Raw genomic sequence first — 16,685 nt, forward strand, 5'->3', positions numbered from 1 at the left:
TAAACAAATGTAAGGCACGAGCGCGTCATCTAGTGTTCTGGCCAGGTTTATATTCAGATATTGATAGTGTAATCGCAAAATGCGCAGTCTGCCAAAAGTATGCTTACAAACAACAGCACGAGCTTCTCATAATACGACCACCACCCGATCAGCCATGGAGTCGCGTCGGCATGGATATTTTGCAATATGCCGGAAAATCGTACTTGTGCGCGTACGACGCGCATTCCAACTTTCCAGAAGTTGAACTACTGCATGACACAGCTGCCGTCACAACGATCAAAAAGCTGCGCGCAATATTTTCTAGGTATGGCATACCGCTAGAAGTATGCACCGACAACGGCCCACAATTTGCAAGCCGAGAGTTCTCTATTTTTGCAAAGGCTACGACTTCAAGCACACAACGTCGAGTCCAAGGTTTCCACAATCGAATGGTTTGGCCGAGAAAGGCGTGCAAATAGTTAAAAGAATTCTTAAAAAAACGATGGAAGGAAAAAATGACTTTTGGATGGGTCTCCTCAGCTACAGGTACAGCCCGCTCGAAGACGGAAGGTCGCCAGGGGAGTTACTTCAAGGTCGGCCCCTGCCGGACTTCAACGAGGTGCCACGAACAGCAGTGCTGAAACATGAGCCGGCGAAATCAAAGCGTCGGTGTCTTCCGCCTTTGACCACAGGGCAAGTGGTCCGTGTTCGGGGGAACACGTGGGAAACAAAAGCTAAAGTTCTGAACACGACGCAGCCAAGATCATACTCGGTCATTACAGAGAAGAGTGCCCCTTCTGGGGAAACTTGCTTCAAGGACGTGCAACTCTCACGACCGCGACGCTGCCAACGTTCCCATCACAGAACATACGAATGACTCGCAACCTGGGGAGGACATGGACGAGGATTCCACACCTCTCGACACAGGCACCACAGAAGACGAAGCCTACAATGGTGCCTGCTGGAAGGTGGTCCGCAACAAGCGATGCGCCCGCAACGCTGCAGCCCATGAAATGGCATCACTCTATCAGAACGCCTCTCAACACACTTCAGCCGAGCACAGGCAGAGCGGGCCAAAGCACCTGCCTCCTCTTCCCCTCCGAGATGAAAAAGTTATCCTCCGGCCTCTCGGAGGCCTCAAATTGGATGAATGGCCCAGGCCAACGTTGGCCACCGCGCTTTGGACAGCGGCTGGAGTGAGCCCGAATGACCGGAGAGACCTCATCCTAAGCCCCGGCCAGAACAAAACCTAGCCATAATAAGCACCCCATCATCGCACGTCGCAGACGCCCTGCTGAAGATCCAGGAACTGTCGATCAGCCAACGCACCTACCCGGTGTCTGCATATCTAGCCGCCCCCGATGATTCGTGCAAGGGTGTCGTTCCGGGACTGGAACCAGGCACCCCCTCACATATGCTGGTAGAAGAGATGCAAGCATCTGGAATCCAGATACTACAGGCTCGGATGAAGGGTGTGGGGATTGACGGTTGCGCCGGCGTCATTGCGCGGGCTAACACCTGCTCTGCCGGCCCCCAGTTTTTCCACGTCCTCCATGTAACCGGTTCCCGCGGTGGCGCTGCGCACGCGGCGGTTGCGCTGAGGGCGAGGCGCTGACATCACGAGGCGGCCGGGTTTCGGCTGCTAGCGGCGGAGCGTGCCTCTGACTTCTCTCCGGGACCAGCGCACGGTACGTTCATGCTTTCCTCTCGTCCGCCGACACCTTTGTGACTAGGACTGGAGCTCGAGCACGGTGCCCTTTGCCCGTGCGGGGAGCGCGTACTTTGTGCTGATCCTTTCCCGACGCTAAGCCGACGAGCGGTGCCAATAGTGCTCACGCGAGGTCGTACCCCGCCGAGCCGCACTTGCCGAAAGCCTAAGCCGAAGGATATTGCCCGTGCTCCCGCGAGTTGACCCATTGGTTATCTCCAGAGCAAGTGGCATAGCCGCCGGGACTTTTCCTAGCGGCGTGTCCCAGCTTGAGCCTGTGCTCTCGCCGCGACGTGCTATAGGCGCCTGTTATTGTATTTTCGCCCTGGTGCGGGACCCCTTTGGCTCCCCGCCGCGCGGGCGTTTGTGCAGTGCTGGTGCCGACGGTTTCAGTCAACTCGGGGCTTTACTGCGTTTTTGCGTGCGTCGCTCGGTAGCCCCTTGCGGCCTCTGAGCTCGCGCGCGAGCGGTGCTGGAGGCGACGGCTGACGCAGCCCTGTGGCTTGCTAAGCTCGAACTCGCGGTGGTTGGTCTCCTGTGAGACACCAAGAACCCACACTGGCGCCCAACGCAGATTCAAAGGCTCATTAAGCCTTTGTCTGTGCTTAGTCGAGTCAATACACCTTAGCGAATCGGACTCGCCGCGTTATGTCTGCTAGGTGTAGTGACCTTTGTCCTTTGTTAGTGCTAGCAGACGCCGCCGCGTTGCTCGAGAACGGGGCCAGGGCCCCCCTTGAGCAGCGCACTCCTGCACCCTCGCTTGTAACGACCCCCTGAGGGGACGGCAACGCGAGGCGCTACGTACCAGCTCCCTTTGGAGCAGTAGCATTGTTTGAAAACGGGGCCAGAGCCCTCTCCGAACAGTGCACACAGGCACATTCGTCTGCCAGGGCTCCCTTTGGAATGCCAAGCAGTGCGATGTCGCAGCGCTCCCGATCACTGACTCCTTCGGGAGTAAACGGAGCGCAGCGCGGAAACGGGGCCTTAGCCCTCTCCGACTTTTGCCCGTTGGCTGCTTCTCAATTGAACAGCCAAAACCAGTGGTATGCCGCGGCCCCCTGTGGGGATTCAATCACGCCGACCACGAATTCCGCTCATACGTCTCCCTTTGGAGTACACTCGGTGGCGCCCGGTGGCACACCGATCGAGCACACACCTGTTGTATCGACACTGCAGCTGCTTCTCAATTGAAGAGCCAAAACCAGTGGATGCCGCGGCCACCTGTGGGGATCCTTCAATCACGGTGACCACGAATTTCGCTCATCCGTCTCCCTTTGGAGAACATTCGGTGGCGCCCAGTGGCATAGCGATCGAGCACGCGCCTGTTCTGTCAACGCTGGCTGGAAGCGGCCTGAGCAATTCACGTATAGCTGCCTCAAGTGGCAGCTGTGAACGACAGCAGGCCCAGCCCGCTAGGAGCCCTTTTTGCTCTGGGGACGGCGGCGTGCCGGCCGGTATCGCTGTGGAAACCGCGCCACTGATCGAGCTGGACGTCAGTTCATCCTTGCTCGATCGTGCCGCTAACGCGCCAACGGCTCCCTTTGGAGCAGGCGTACAGACGCTGTTGCATAACGCCGCCGAAATAATCCAGGCTCTCTCTGGGGCAGTTAAAACGCTGTCAGCTGTTCCGAAATGCGCTCACCCCGCTGTACGGTTGGCAGTCCCGACCTACAGCGGATACGGTGACCTGCTTAGTGTCAGGGACTATGTTACTCCCTCGCACGCTACCAGAGAGCTCTGGGTTTGAACGATCAGGATGTACTCGGACGCGTCGTCCCTGTTGCACTCACTGACTCGGCGGCTAGGTGGTACAGGCTTTCCGGACACCGTGCAACAACCCTCGAGGAGTTCCGCGCGGCATTCCTGCGTGAATTCCTACCCGCTGACTACGAGAGTAGGATTCGGCGAGAGCTTGGGCTACGTACACAGGCTCCTGATGAGTCGCTTCAGGAGTACGTACGGGCGATGGAAGACCTTTTCTTAGTCGCCGAGCCCAATGCCTCGAACGAGGAACGCGTCGAACGGGTGATCAGGCAGGCACATCTGACCTTTTCGGCGTACCTGCGCGGCGGCCGCTTCTGAAATCTGGAGGAATTAGCTGCCGAGGCAAAGCGCATCCAAGGTGACATTATCGCCGCGCGCGCCTATCGCCCACTGCCGCCCGCCAGCGAGGCCCATGAGCCGAGCTGCGCGTGGATAGGGCCTGAGCCCTTTCCCCAACGGCAACAACCTGGCCAAGCTGCCTTTGCGGCTGCAAGCGGGTGTGTTTGGGAGCTGAGCGCACGCGCTCTCGATCCCTACATGCACGGGAGGCGGGCAGCCTGTGCTGCGCCACCGACCGAAACGCATGCGCAGGGACGCCTTTCGACCCAGCGCATCGCGGAGGGAAATGCTCATTATCGGCCCATGGGCCAAGCGGCGAGCCGACCCCGGCCGGGAGCTGAGGCTGCTCCGCCTCGGGAAAGATACCGCGGCGGAGTACGCTGTTTGCGCTGCCAACTACGAGGGCACATTGCAAGGGATTGCACCGCGCCCCGGTCTCCTGTGAGGCCGGGAAATGGGATAGCAGGTTGCTCGCGAAGGCACGAGTGACCGAACCTTTGCTTGTTCCCTCGGCGTACCGAGCAGGCTGTGTTGCTGGTGCACGCGGGCCGTTTATTCCGGTGACCATTGCCGGCCGCGAATTTTCGGCGCTGCTGGACACGGGCGCAAGCGCTTCGTTGTTCGGCGAACAGGTTTTGTCCCACTTGCAAAAGCACGCAGTGCGCTTGCGGGACTGCCGAACGACATTCAATCTTGCAAAAGGCGTGGCCCATTCGGCTGGCGCCGCAAGGCTGACTGTCAGGTGGGGAGAGCGAATGAGACGCACGCGTTTCGTTCATCTCCCAGGGCTCAGTGTTCCTGTGATTCTCGGCAGGGTCTTTCTCCTTAAAACTGGGATCGTTGTCGACATTGCGAATGGCGGCTATTGCGACGGTCAATTCACGTAGCTAAAGCCGTTCATCAGCCCGCCGGCATCCGATCTTGCCTGTGCAGATGGGGCGTCGGAATCGTGTCGCGCGCCGAGTTCGGGGGCAAGCCCCCGAGCTTCGCGCTCGCCCGCTCATGGTCCCCTTTGGGATCGAGAGGCACGGCACGAACCGTGTCGCGCGCAGAATTCGGGGGCAAGCCCCTGCGCTATGCGCTTGTCGACTCACAATCCCCAGTGGGATAGAGCGACACGGCACGAAGAGGCACCACATCCTCTGTCCGCCTGTGCGGCTCATTTGGATGATGCACAGAAGGCTCGTTTGTCGGTACTGTTACGCGACAACGCAGACCTTTTCACCGATCAACCGGGCTGTACCGATTTGGCGAGCCACGCGATCGAAACTGGTGACGCGCTTCCTTTGAAGTGTAACCCCAGGCCCGTCAGTCTTGCCAAAAGGCAGGTGATTGATGGTTTGCTGGACGAGATGCTATCGGCCGACATTATGCGCCGCTCGTACAGCGCCTGGGCGTCTCCAATTGTGTTGGTGCCTAAGAAAGATGGCAGTCATCGCCTGTGCGTAGACTACCGCCGTCTGAACGGAGTGACTCGTAAGGATGCCTATCCGCTTCCTACGATTAGCTCCATTGTAGGAACCCTGGGCAGTGCGAGGTACTTCACTACGTTGGATGCCTCGAAAGGGTACCTACAGGTCCGGATGGATGCGCGTGACCGGTCCAAGACCGCGTTCACGTCCCACAGCGGGTTGTTTGAGTTTACTCGTATGCCCTTTGGTCTATGCAACGGTCCTGCGACCTTTCAGAGACTGATGGACCGCGTCCTCGGGGAAGCAAAGTGGTCATACTGCATGTGCTACCTCGACGACATCGTGATTTACTCACGAACCTTCGAAGAACACTTGGCCCATGTTGCCGATGTGCTCGAGAGGGTGCGGGCCGCCGGGATGACTTTGAATCCTGCGAAAGCCCAACTAGCGCAAACCCGAGTTCAGTTACTGGGGTTTACGCTGGGCGAAGGCTCCATTGAGCCGGACTGGGAGAAACTTCGGGCAATCCTCGAATTCCCCGCGCCCAAGGACGTACGTGGCCTTCGCCGCTTTTTGGGAATGGCCAACTTTTACCGGTCGTTCATCCCGTCCTGTGCCCGAGTGCAGGCGCCCTTGAGCAAGCTCTTGTGTAAGTCGGCCGAGTGGCAATGGGGACCTGAGCAGCAGCAGGCTTTTCGCCAACTGTCTACTGCCATTGCGGAGACAGCGCAGCTCAGACTCCCCGACCTGACCAGACCGTTCGTTGTCCAGACCGACGCGAGCGATCTGGGTTTAGGAGCAGTCCTCCTACAGGAATACGATGGCGTGTTGCAGCCGCTGGCCTTTGCCAGCCGCTCCTTGATACCGGCTGAGAGGAATTATTCCGTGACGGAGAAGGAGTGCCTCGCTATCGTGTTTGTACTACGTAAATTCGATGTCTACCTTGATGGTACGAAATTCGTAGTGCAAACGGACCACAGTGCGCTAAGCTGGCTGATGCGGCTCCGTGAGCCTGCGGGCCGGCTGGCGCGCTGGGCTCTCCTGATACAGCATTATGACTTTTCTGTGCAGTATCGAAAGGGGAGCACTAACGTGGTAGCTGACGCGCTATCTCGTGCCCCATTGTCCACCCAGAGCTTTTCTCCAGGTGCAACAGCCGCTGCCGGTGCCTTAGCGCCAGCTAGCGTCGGGGGCGAAACGAGCGGAGAGAGAGGCGAGTCCGCAAGCGGGCAAACCTGTTTCTCCGCGCTCCAGGCAAGCAGCGCGCCGGAAAGCGTGCGTGCGGGGGAGCTTCTCGAAAGCGAACCCATGACGCCGATGGCTGCAGTCCTGAGTGGGGACGAGACCAACCTCCCCTTTGGGAGAATTGGAATCGCTTTCAGCAGGCAAGAGCTACTGAAGGCCCAGCAAATTGATCCGTTTTGTCGCAGAGTGAGCGAGTGAGTCCCCCCGCGGATTTATATTTGCTGGATCATGATGGGCTCCTGCTGAAATACATAGCCACCGATGATGACACTGTGGACCAGTTTAAGGTGGTTATCCCCAAAAGTCTGAGAAGCGCACTGTTGCGATGGTCTCATGACGAACCCTTGGCCGGTCATTTGAGTGGCTCTAAAGTTTTTGTGAAACTAAGCCAAACTGTGACCTGGCCTGGCATAAAGCGTGACATTTTTCGCTATTGCCGTTCCTGCCACGTCTGTCAAATGGTGAAATCAAGGGGTAGCAAGCCGCCCGGGCTGATGAAACCAATCGACAGTGAGCGTCCGTGGCAAGTGGCCACCTGCGATCTTATGGGGCCTTTCCCCAGGAGTAAGCAGGGGTTCACACACCTGATGGTAGTCGTTGATCATTTTTCTAAATGGGTGGAACTGTTTCCGCTTCGTAAAGCGACAGCGCGAGCGGTGCTGGAAAGGCTACAGGAAGTGTTTTGTCGGTTCGGCTTTCCGAAAAGACTGATTACGGACAATGCGTCCTATTTCACCGCTCGGGTGTTTGGTGCTACGTGCCGTTCCCTGGGAATTAATCACTGCACCACTTCGCCCTACCATCCCCAGTCCAATTTGACGGAGAGACTCAATAGAACTCTTAAACCAATGTTAGCGGCCTTTGCCGAACGTCAAAAGGATTGGGCAGACCACTTGAGTGAGCTCGCGTTCGCCTCCGAACCTCCGAGAATCGCTCAACTGTTTTCTCTCCCGCCTTCCTCAATTTTGGAAGGGAGTTGGCAAATCCGGTGACCAGTGTCATGCAATGCCAGCTCGGGGACGAGGAGGCGCCGGCAGACTGTTCTGCTTACGCTTCAGCACTTCGGAACAGGCTTTGTCGGGCTCTCAGTAGAGCAAGGCAAAGTTTGGCGTCGGCCAGGGCCCAGCAGAAGGCTCAATACGACCGGAAGCATCGCCATCTTTCATTTAAGGTAGGTGATCTCGTCCTGAAGCGCAACCACGCTCTTAGCGATGCGACCAAGGGATTCTCAGCCTCACTCGCTCTTAAGTGGCTTGGTCCGTACCGAGTAAAGAAAGTTTGGTCTCCGCTCGCGTACTTGCTGAAGGATCCCCCTTCGGGAAAACTCAGCCGTGCCTATATCGCCGACCTGAAGGCCTTTGCGTCATCGTCCGACGAGCTCGCGCCAGTGCCCAGTGGCATTACGCGCAAGCAACGGGGCACACCCGCGGCAACGGACCGCGTTCGGACCATGCACCAGTACAATCTGAGGAAGCGGTCACCTGTGTGATTTCGCTCCGGACGATGGACTTTTCCGCAACCGAAGGCCCTCAGTAAAATGCGTAGCCTCAGTGGGCTAGCTTCTTTACGGCCAGTGCATGAAAAGAAGCTAGTCCCAGCCCAGCGTATTGCAACTGTTGTTTATGTAGCGTTTTACCAGTGTGCATTTTTTTTTTTTTTCGAGTGTGCATGCTGAGTGTATTTTTTATTTTGAAAGTGTGTTTAATTTTCGCGTGTACAGCCTTATAGTTTAATTCATTACGTGTTTTTTTTTTTCTTGTATGTAGACGTAGAAGATTTCCTTTGTTTTTCTTGTTCTTTTCTTTTTCCTTTTTTTTTTTCTCTTTGCCGAGAAGGGGGTTGTTGATTGATTTGTGCGGTCGTCAGGCGCGGGGGTGGACAATAGTCCCATTGACTTGTCGGTGTGAGGGGGGCGAAGGACGCTTTGCGCCTTCGATCAGTGCGTTGTGGACGGTGAGGAGCATTGCGGTGTTTGGGAGTGTTGCGCAGCTTGGAGAAAACCGCAAAGAGTGTGTGTGCGTGCTTGTGTGCGCGTGCGTGCGTGGTACTTGTTGCTTTTCGAAGCAACCAGAAATCGCACCAACTGCTGCATCGGATCATCGTGGACACTGAAGGTGAACGCCCCGGGGTCACTGACCCTCTGACGTCAGATCGAGAGCCTGGTTCTCTGCAGTCGCCGCCGCTGTGCAAATGCCTTGCAGCCACGGTTGTGGCTGCCCCTTTCATCTTGGCTCCGGCGGCGTGGCCAGCTGACCCGGCAGTGTCCTGCCCCATCCGGCTGGAGTTCGGGACCGCCACCACCACGAAAGCAACAACTCCGATCTACCAACGGTGAGCCCGTTCCTGCAATCAAGGCTGCCCTCGAGACTCCTACGTCTTCGGCCACCGTCCCTAGCCACAGAACTTTACGTGCCGTTTCCCCTTCGCACCTTGGACACTGTCCCGCGCCAGCGGCCGCCTTCTTTTGTTAATATTTCTCCCCCCTCTCGCGGCATTTTTCTTTTGTATTATAGAGCGTAGCAGTTTCATTTTTTATTCTTCCACGATCCTTGTATATAATTATTATTATTGTAGTGCATGAAATATGTAACGCGGTGTTTTAAGAGTACTTGCTGGGCTAAGGTTAGCATTTAGCTTGTGCATGAATGACTCAATTGTCTTTGGTGCATAAGCCGGTACTAGCTCTTTCGCCAGGCTGGTAGGGGGGCATTCAAGGAGAGGAGGATGTGGGGATTGAGGGTTGCGCCGGCATGATTGCGCGGGCTTCACCTGGTCTGCCATCCCCTGGTTTTTCCCCGTCCTTCGGGTAACCGGTTCCCGCGGTGGTGCTGCGCACGCGGCGATTGCGCTGAGGGCGGGGCGCTGACGTCACGAGGCGGCCGGGTTTCGGCTGCCAGCGGCGGAGCGTGCCTCTGACTTCTCTCCGGGACCAGCGCACGGTACGTTCATGCTTTCCTCTCGTCCGCCGACACCTTTGTGACTAGGACTGGAGCTCGTGCACGGTGCCCTTTGCCCGTGCGGGGAGCGCGTACTTTGTGCTGATCCTTTTCCGACGCTAAGCCGACGAGCGGTGCCAATAGTGCTCACGCGAGGTCGTACGCCGCCGAGCCGCACTTGCCGAAAGCCTAAGCCGAAGGATATTGCCCGTGCTCTCGCGAGTTGACCCATTGGTTATCGCCAGAGCAAGTAGCATAGCCGCCGGGACTTTTCCTAGCGGCGTGTCCCAGCTTGAGCCTGTGCTCTCGCCGCGACGTGCTATAGGCGCCTGTTATTGTATTTTCGCCCTGGTGCGGGACCCCTTTGGCTCCCCTCCGTGCGGGCGTTTGTGCAGTGCTGGTGCTGACGGTTTCAGTAAACGATTTCCGTCAACTCAGGGCTTTACTGTGTTTTTGCCTGCGTCGCTCGGTAGCCCCTTGTGGCCTTGAGGTCGTATTGGTTGCTGGTCTGATACAACATGTATTGCTGGATTCCGCAGCTCTTGTTTGCTGTTGAAAGTTGATGAAAAAAATAAGACTAGCGGACCGCTTGCTTGCATGGAGAGGTGTTTCTATTTAATCACTGAATAATTAAAAATTCTGCTGTACAACTGTGCAGCAGACTGCATTCGCACGTTTGCATTAGTTTCAGCGCACTAAGCTAGTGAAACTGGCCATCTCTCGGCGACATACACAAAAGCGACGTGCGCCTACATGGTCTTGGCAATATTGCTTCACTGAGCCTCGTCGCGATGAGTCGTTGAGGAAACAGCTAGTGTTTACAGCACAGCGAATACTTCCCCACGAAAAAAAAAAACGAACAACCAGCCGTAATCTGCAAGGCAGAATCGCGGTGCCCGGTCAGCTTACGAACGACGGTGCAATAGCAGCAACCATATTTGTTTGCGGCTGAAGTTTCGTCAGTGTCGTATTTTCTGTTGAAGTGCGCATAAAGTAAATGTTACACTTTAGCCTAAATTGCTATCTTGATACCGCACATGAAAGGCCGTAATATTTATTGACATCAAAGAGCAGTATCGCAGAGAAGGGAACACGGCGGTTGGGAAGGATATAAAACTGCGACCGTAGTCAGGCGTAGTTGCGCACAGCACGTGTGCAATGGCGGCCGCCATGTCAAGGCGAGGCTAGAGTGTACTAGTACACTCTAGCGAGGCGTCACGCGAGGCGTGCGTGTTAGTGAATGAACGATGTGTTTTTAAGGAACCCGTGGTGTTAGCGCCTGCGCAATCTCATTCGTGCAGTAATATATTTGGATAGTTTTATCTATGGATGCTGTTAATACTTCAAAACAACGCAAGGCAACTGTTTTACCCCTGTCCTTCGCGGCTTTGTGGATCTATCAGCGTGCATCGATGTGCAGTGTTTTCCCCGGTGCAGATTTACCATTTCGAGGTAATTATACTTCTTATTTATGCTTCTGTAGTACAGTATGAAGCGTTTTCTTCTTTTTTTTTTCTCCTGAGGGTGGACGTAAGTACAGTGCCATCGGGCCGATTGCTGTATGCATTGCAGCAATAACATGCCTGTTTCCGACAACACTGTGCAAGATTTCTGTCTAGAGTTCCTTATATATGTCTACAGTTTCAATGGAACACACATCTTATGTTGATTTTGTGTGCTTTAATATTGTCCTGTGATGTCAGGTGGCGTCATTTTTTATTATGATAAACATTTTGAGCTAGCATATATCAACTGTTCTAAAATATTGCGAAGCCACATTATTCTGATTTGGAAGCAAATATTGCCAGCTTTTATATGTTTAGTGGCAGAACTAGCATCCCTGCTTTCAACTGTTTCTATATACGTGTATTTTTGTGCCCAGGTTTTTTTAACCACTTCCTCAAACGGACGTCCTCTGGTCGAAGTCAACGAAAAGCTATCAATCAAGATTGCTGACCTGACGAAGATCTCGAAAGAGAAATCTGTAAAAAGACATGCTGTGCTAATAAATGCTTCTAGCAATTTTACCTGTTTTTCATGATCTGGAGCATTGCAACATTTTCTTTCACAGTAATAGGCCTATTAGACTAATACACTAATAGGCCTATTAGACTAATACACTAATAGACCTATTAGACTAATACACTAACAGACCTACTAGACTAATAGGCCTATTAGACTAATACAGCAATATCTATTAGACTAATAAACTAATAGACGTAATAGACTGTATTAGTGTCAATAACCTAATAGGCTATTAGTTTTTGTATTAGAACTTTTGCTAGGGAGGATACGAGCAATGGCTCGAGTCTATTTCTGCTGACCTAGATGCGTATACACGCTCACTGGTTACCACAACTGCAACCCCGGATGTGAACCTACTGCATCTGTGGGAGGCACGTAGGGGGCTCACGTGACGCTGGAAACGCCAACGCCTCAATCGCAAGTTTCGCCGGTGTATCGCCCAAATTTTGCAGGAGTCACAAGAACATGCTGAGACACTCGTTCGATACAACTGGCGAGGTTTTTGCAAGCGTCTTTCAGGCACTCTAGGCACCGTGAAAACATGGTCGATACTTCGCGCAATTATAGATACCTCCACTACAAGGACGCAGGCATTTCATCGCCTACACAGCTTAATACAAAAGTACCAAGACGATCCAGCTGCTCCTGTCAAAGAGCTAGAAAAACGATTCATCCCTACCGGCACACCTCCACAGTATCCCAAATACCTGCACGCAGAAGAATCTAATGAGGAACTCGACGCGGACATTACAATCGATGAGGTTCGCGTGGTACTTGAAGATCTACATTGAAACACGGCCCCAGGCGCAGATCATATCAGAGTTTCCACCCTTGGAAACCTCGGTGATTCAGACCTCCATCATCTGACAAACCTATTCAATGACCATTGGCGTCAGGGCACACTCCCACAGGCATGCTGAGATTTCGCTAATACCCAAACCAGGCAAGCCCACAGCCATAACAAATTTACATCCCTTACTTCAAGCACTGGAAAGTTAATACCCAAACCAGGCAAGCCCATAGCCATGGAAAATTTACGACCAATATCCCCTACTTCATGCATCGGAAAGTTAATGGAACACGTGCTTTTGCGGCGACTGCAACCTTTTCTCGAACCACAGTCCTTCTCCAACTCACAGTTTGGATTCCGGGCACATCTCTCCACGCAGGACGTGCTTCTACAGCTGAAGCAAGAGGTTATCGGCCCCCCGTCCCGTGCCCAGACGAGGGCCATCCTCGCCCTTGATCTAAAAGGAGCATTTGATAACGTGGCACACGATTTGATTCTTCGAAATCTTGCAGAATCATATTGCGGCAGCCGCATGTATAACTACATTCGTTCTTTTCTGCGGGACAGAACAGCCACTATTGGAATAGGACCACATCGGTTTGACAAGATTCGCCTCACAGGAATCAATTCTGTCCCCCACTATTTAACATTGCCCTCGCAAGACTACCTCAGCAGCTCGACGAGATCCCTGATGTTGTACATGTGATTTACGCAGACGACATCACGATCTGGGCGACGCAAGGGTCGCAAGGGTTGAGGCTCATTCAGGATCGACAGCAGCAGGCCATCGACATCATCGCCACTTATGCCCGACAGGCAAGCTTGTCCTGTGCCCCACAAAAGTCCGAGCTAGTTCTCATTCGCGCACGTAGCATTACCCCTCCACCTGAGATCACGGTGCAGGTGGATGGCGTTCCTGTCCCCCAGGTGGACCGTGCTCACATTCTTTGGCTACACATTTAGGCGAACGGGAAGGCAAACTACATTGTATCTACCAAAGGTTAGTGAGGTCTAGGATTTCTCTCACAGTGGTGGTAGTGGGAACTACAATTAGTCTTAATTACAATATACAGTATTATCAATTTTTGGCATATAATTTCAACTAAATACTTTCTTCACTACTCGTCCCCATTAAGTGTGACAGACACTCGATGGGTGAGCAGCTGTTCTGTTTGTTTGCTATTTAAAGTTTGTTTAATTATTCAATCAGTGGTTCTGAGGCTCATGTTGCAATGGCAGAATTGCCAGATGGTACGAAAAGAAGAGAGAGCAGTATACGCAATTTTAAAAGCACCACGCGCTGTTGAGATATTTGACGACAAAAAGTCACTTTTTCCATCCAAATGCATAACAGAGGGAAGTGCTGCCCACATGGTAAATAGAGACGTTTTGAGGGGGAAAAAAAAAAGGCTAGAACGAAAAAACATGTATAGCATACTTGATTAAATCAAGCAGGCTAGGTGACGAGTTGTCACCGCCCCGTTTCAAAGGGGATGCCAATAAATCATCATCATCACCATCACATTAGTGTCGATGCTGTCGTGACACAAAGCAGCTCGAAAAAATGCTGGTATTGCAGTCGGTTCAACACAGTTAGCGATCGTAGTCGGCAAGATGTGATCCCAACTCATTGCGATGAAGTGTATTGCATCTAGGACCGTTTTCCGTTATAACTTCGCTATCAGACGACGCACCACGAGGCTCTTAAAATGATACTTGGTGTTTCGAATAATGCCCGCGTCCAGCGGTTGTAAGTGACTCGTTGTGACTCGTTGTATTTGGAGGCAAAAAAAAAAAAAAGAGTTTGACGTTTCAAGCGGGCGGCGCACTGATCCAATAGAGCTTTCTGTCTTGGCTGGCCATTTTGTGGTCGAGGTAACTCAAAAACCCTGTGAACAAGGCGGATGTCATCAAGGCCTTGCGGTTGGCCTTGTAAATACAAGGCAAACAGCCAGCCATTTTAAAGCAGCGAGGCTTCAGGTAGCAGCCAATAGTTGTCAGCAGTACCTTTTCAGAACAGTCAGCAAAACAAAGCTGTAATCTGCTGCGTACTCTTTCGGCACGCTTCGCCTTTAAAACAGAGGCTCTTGTCAGACTGCAAGAGACCGGCTTCATCCACGTTCAACATATCATGTGGCTCATGTCCAGCGATGAGTGCAGGCAGTCTGGTCCCCATCCAGTTGTTCACGATGGCCTCATCCACTTTTTTTCCCTTCCCACTCACGGATTTGTAGATGAGCCCACCGTCTCCCCTTAAAATCCAACCATCGGAGGCTTGGAAATTCCTCACGCCAAGCGAGTGTGCGATATCTTTGCCCTTCTTGTGCAGCACATGGCGTCGACGTTCAGTCCCGCTGCCGTCACCTTTTCAAACCACGTTAACTTCCTAGAGCTGCACATGGCGCGCAGTTTTTGCTTCTTTAGCACTGATGCTGAATTGTTGCACATTTTTCACCATCTGGTCACGCTGACCGACCATCGTGCAGAGTGGACTGTGCTAAATCCTTGGTGAGGTCAGTTGATTTTCTTTTCGTATCTTTGCCCACCTTAAGCAGGATTTCTAACTTTTCCTTGAATGACAGAGGCTGTCTTATTCGCGACATGCTGGCGATGATCAGATCAAACTTCCAAGACGATCAAAAGGCGTGTGAAATGAACTACTGAAGGCAAGCGGGGCGAACCTGCCCCACCCCATAGAGAACAAACCGGCGAAGGCTGACATGCTCTCGCACGCTTCCTTCCCTTATGCGTGCAGAGCAAAGTCCGGTCCGCTCGACAGGGTGAGAGATTGCGCAGCCGCGTGACGTAACTGGTTGCTTGGCGTCTATAGATCCCGTCCAGATCCTGCTGTGCCGACTCGTCTATGCCGGTCGCTCCGCTGTCGCTCAGGCGTTCTGTGTGATCCGCAGTGGCATGGCAGCGCGTTTGGAACAGCCGATGTTTTCCGTATTGTAAGCAATGTATATCGGCCGAGGAATGGCACGTACCAGCCGTGACCATATCGCCGAGGTTACAGATATATAAAACATCGGTAATTTGTCCTCCTGTAGCTAGAGATAAGCTGCTTCATTTCCATTTGCTCTGTGTTTTATGCCTCTTGTGCATGTTGTGCGCAGTTTACTTTGTACACATGCTTCCCAATTATCACGTTTCATGACGGGATTGTGCACGCGCTCTTTGCAATTTTTCGACGTCTCTCCTTGTTTTTGCGTCTGCTCTTTTCGTTGCTGGTTTTGGGCACTCATTGCTCTGCTGCAGCAAATGTTTTTCAATACACATTCACAGCTGTTAGTAGCACACTTGTCTCGCTTCCCTTTGGTACTGCGCTTCATCGTAGTCAAATAGACTAGGACAACTACTCGCACACTGAGTGCCTTCACTACAGCGAAGGCACAAGTAATGAAGAAAGCATCCTTCCATAGGTGCATGCATAGTGGGCCTAGCATATCACGTGTCATGCAAAGCTAAAACACTCATTTTTTCTGTGGTGCAGGTTATGACAACTAGCCTCACATTGGGCATTGTCCGAAAGGCAGGAGCGAGTGTAGGAAATAACCATTGCATGATTTTTTAGAGTTTGAATTTGCCAAGTTTCTTTCACTATTCAAACACATGTGACTCTGCCAGGATGAACTGAGCAGCTCAAGTTATCCGTCAGTTAGAGTTAAGAGATTTCAAATTAGTCAGACAGAACTGTCTGTTTCTTCTCTCGATTGCCAATAAACAGTTTTGTTTTACAACCAACTTACAGGAGGACAAGGCACCTGAACTGGCTTCCCAATGAAGGTCTCGACGAATGGCCCGCAGTGGCTGAGGTGAGAGTAGTAGGACATGTACGAAGCAAAGCTGGCCTCGCATCCTGGCTCCGAGCATGCAAAGCGTGATGTGGTCAAGCTGGCCTGCCGCAGGGCTGATCTCATCTCCTCCAGGCTCAGAGGACGCTCATCATTCACCCGTGCCTGCATCCCAGGACAATTATGAGCACTGGGTAAAATTCATAACAAATCGGCCATCATATAATAAGCACGAGTCAAACCAGAACCATTGTTAGAATGAACATAATGTTTTGTGGCACAAGAGCCAAGTATGGCCAAAGAGCGCCAAGCCAGTGTTAATGAGTTCGAAGTGAAGTGATGAATTACGAGCAGCGGATGCGACAGGGTTGTAAAGGGGCCTAAAAGACGGTCGCTGTACATTGTGTAAAACCTATATGTAATAAAATGATGGCAATGACTAATGAAGTGTGCTATTGACACGAAAGATGTGTTGTGAATCAATGACGATATACTAAAATATGTCAGAGGCGAGGCAAAAATTTTCAAAAAGCACAACTGCCTTAACAGAGCCCTTGGAATGCAAGGACCCGGAGGCGTGTGCTATACAAAAGTACTGACATAGCGGTATCCTCTGGAGAGAGGATGCGCTACGAAATTATTGGACTAGTAGCATGCAATACCACATCGTTCAAGAAGCCTAGGACAGCTTTG

General features: G+C 52.7%; 1 protein-coding gene across 1 annotated transcript in view; it reads right to left on the reverse strand.

The window, feature by feature from the left end:
• Positions 1-16,685, reverse strand: part of LOC125945147 (uncharacterized) — a 414,471-nt gene that overhangs the window by 106,382 nt on the left and 291,404 nt on the right. The window contains exon 17 of the mRNA XM_049666722.1: positions 15,948-16,157. Coding sequence (XP_049522679.1) covers positions 15,948-16,157 — 210 coding nt within the window. The remainder of the gene's footprint in view (positions 1-15,947; positions 16,158-16,685) is intronic.

This window comes from Dermacentor silvarum, chromosome 4, assembly GCF_013339745.2.
Source record: "Dermacentor silvarum isolate Dsil-2018 chromosome 4, BIME_Dsil_1.4, whole genome shotgun sequence".
Lineage (NCBI taxonomy): Eukaryota > Metazoa > Arthropoda > Arachnida > Ixodida > Ixodidae > Dermacentor > Dermacentor silvarum.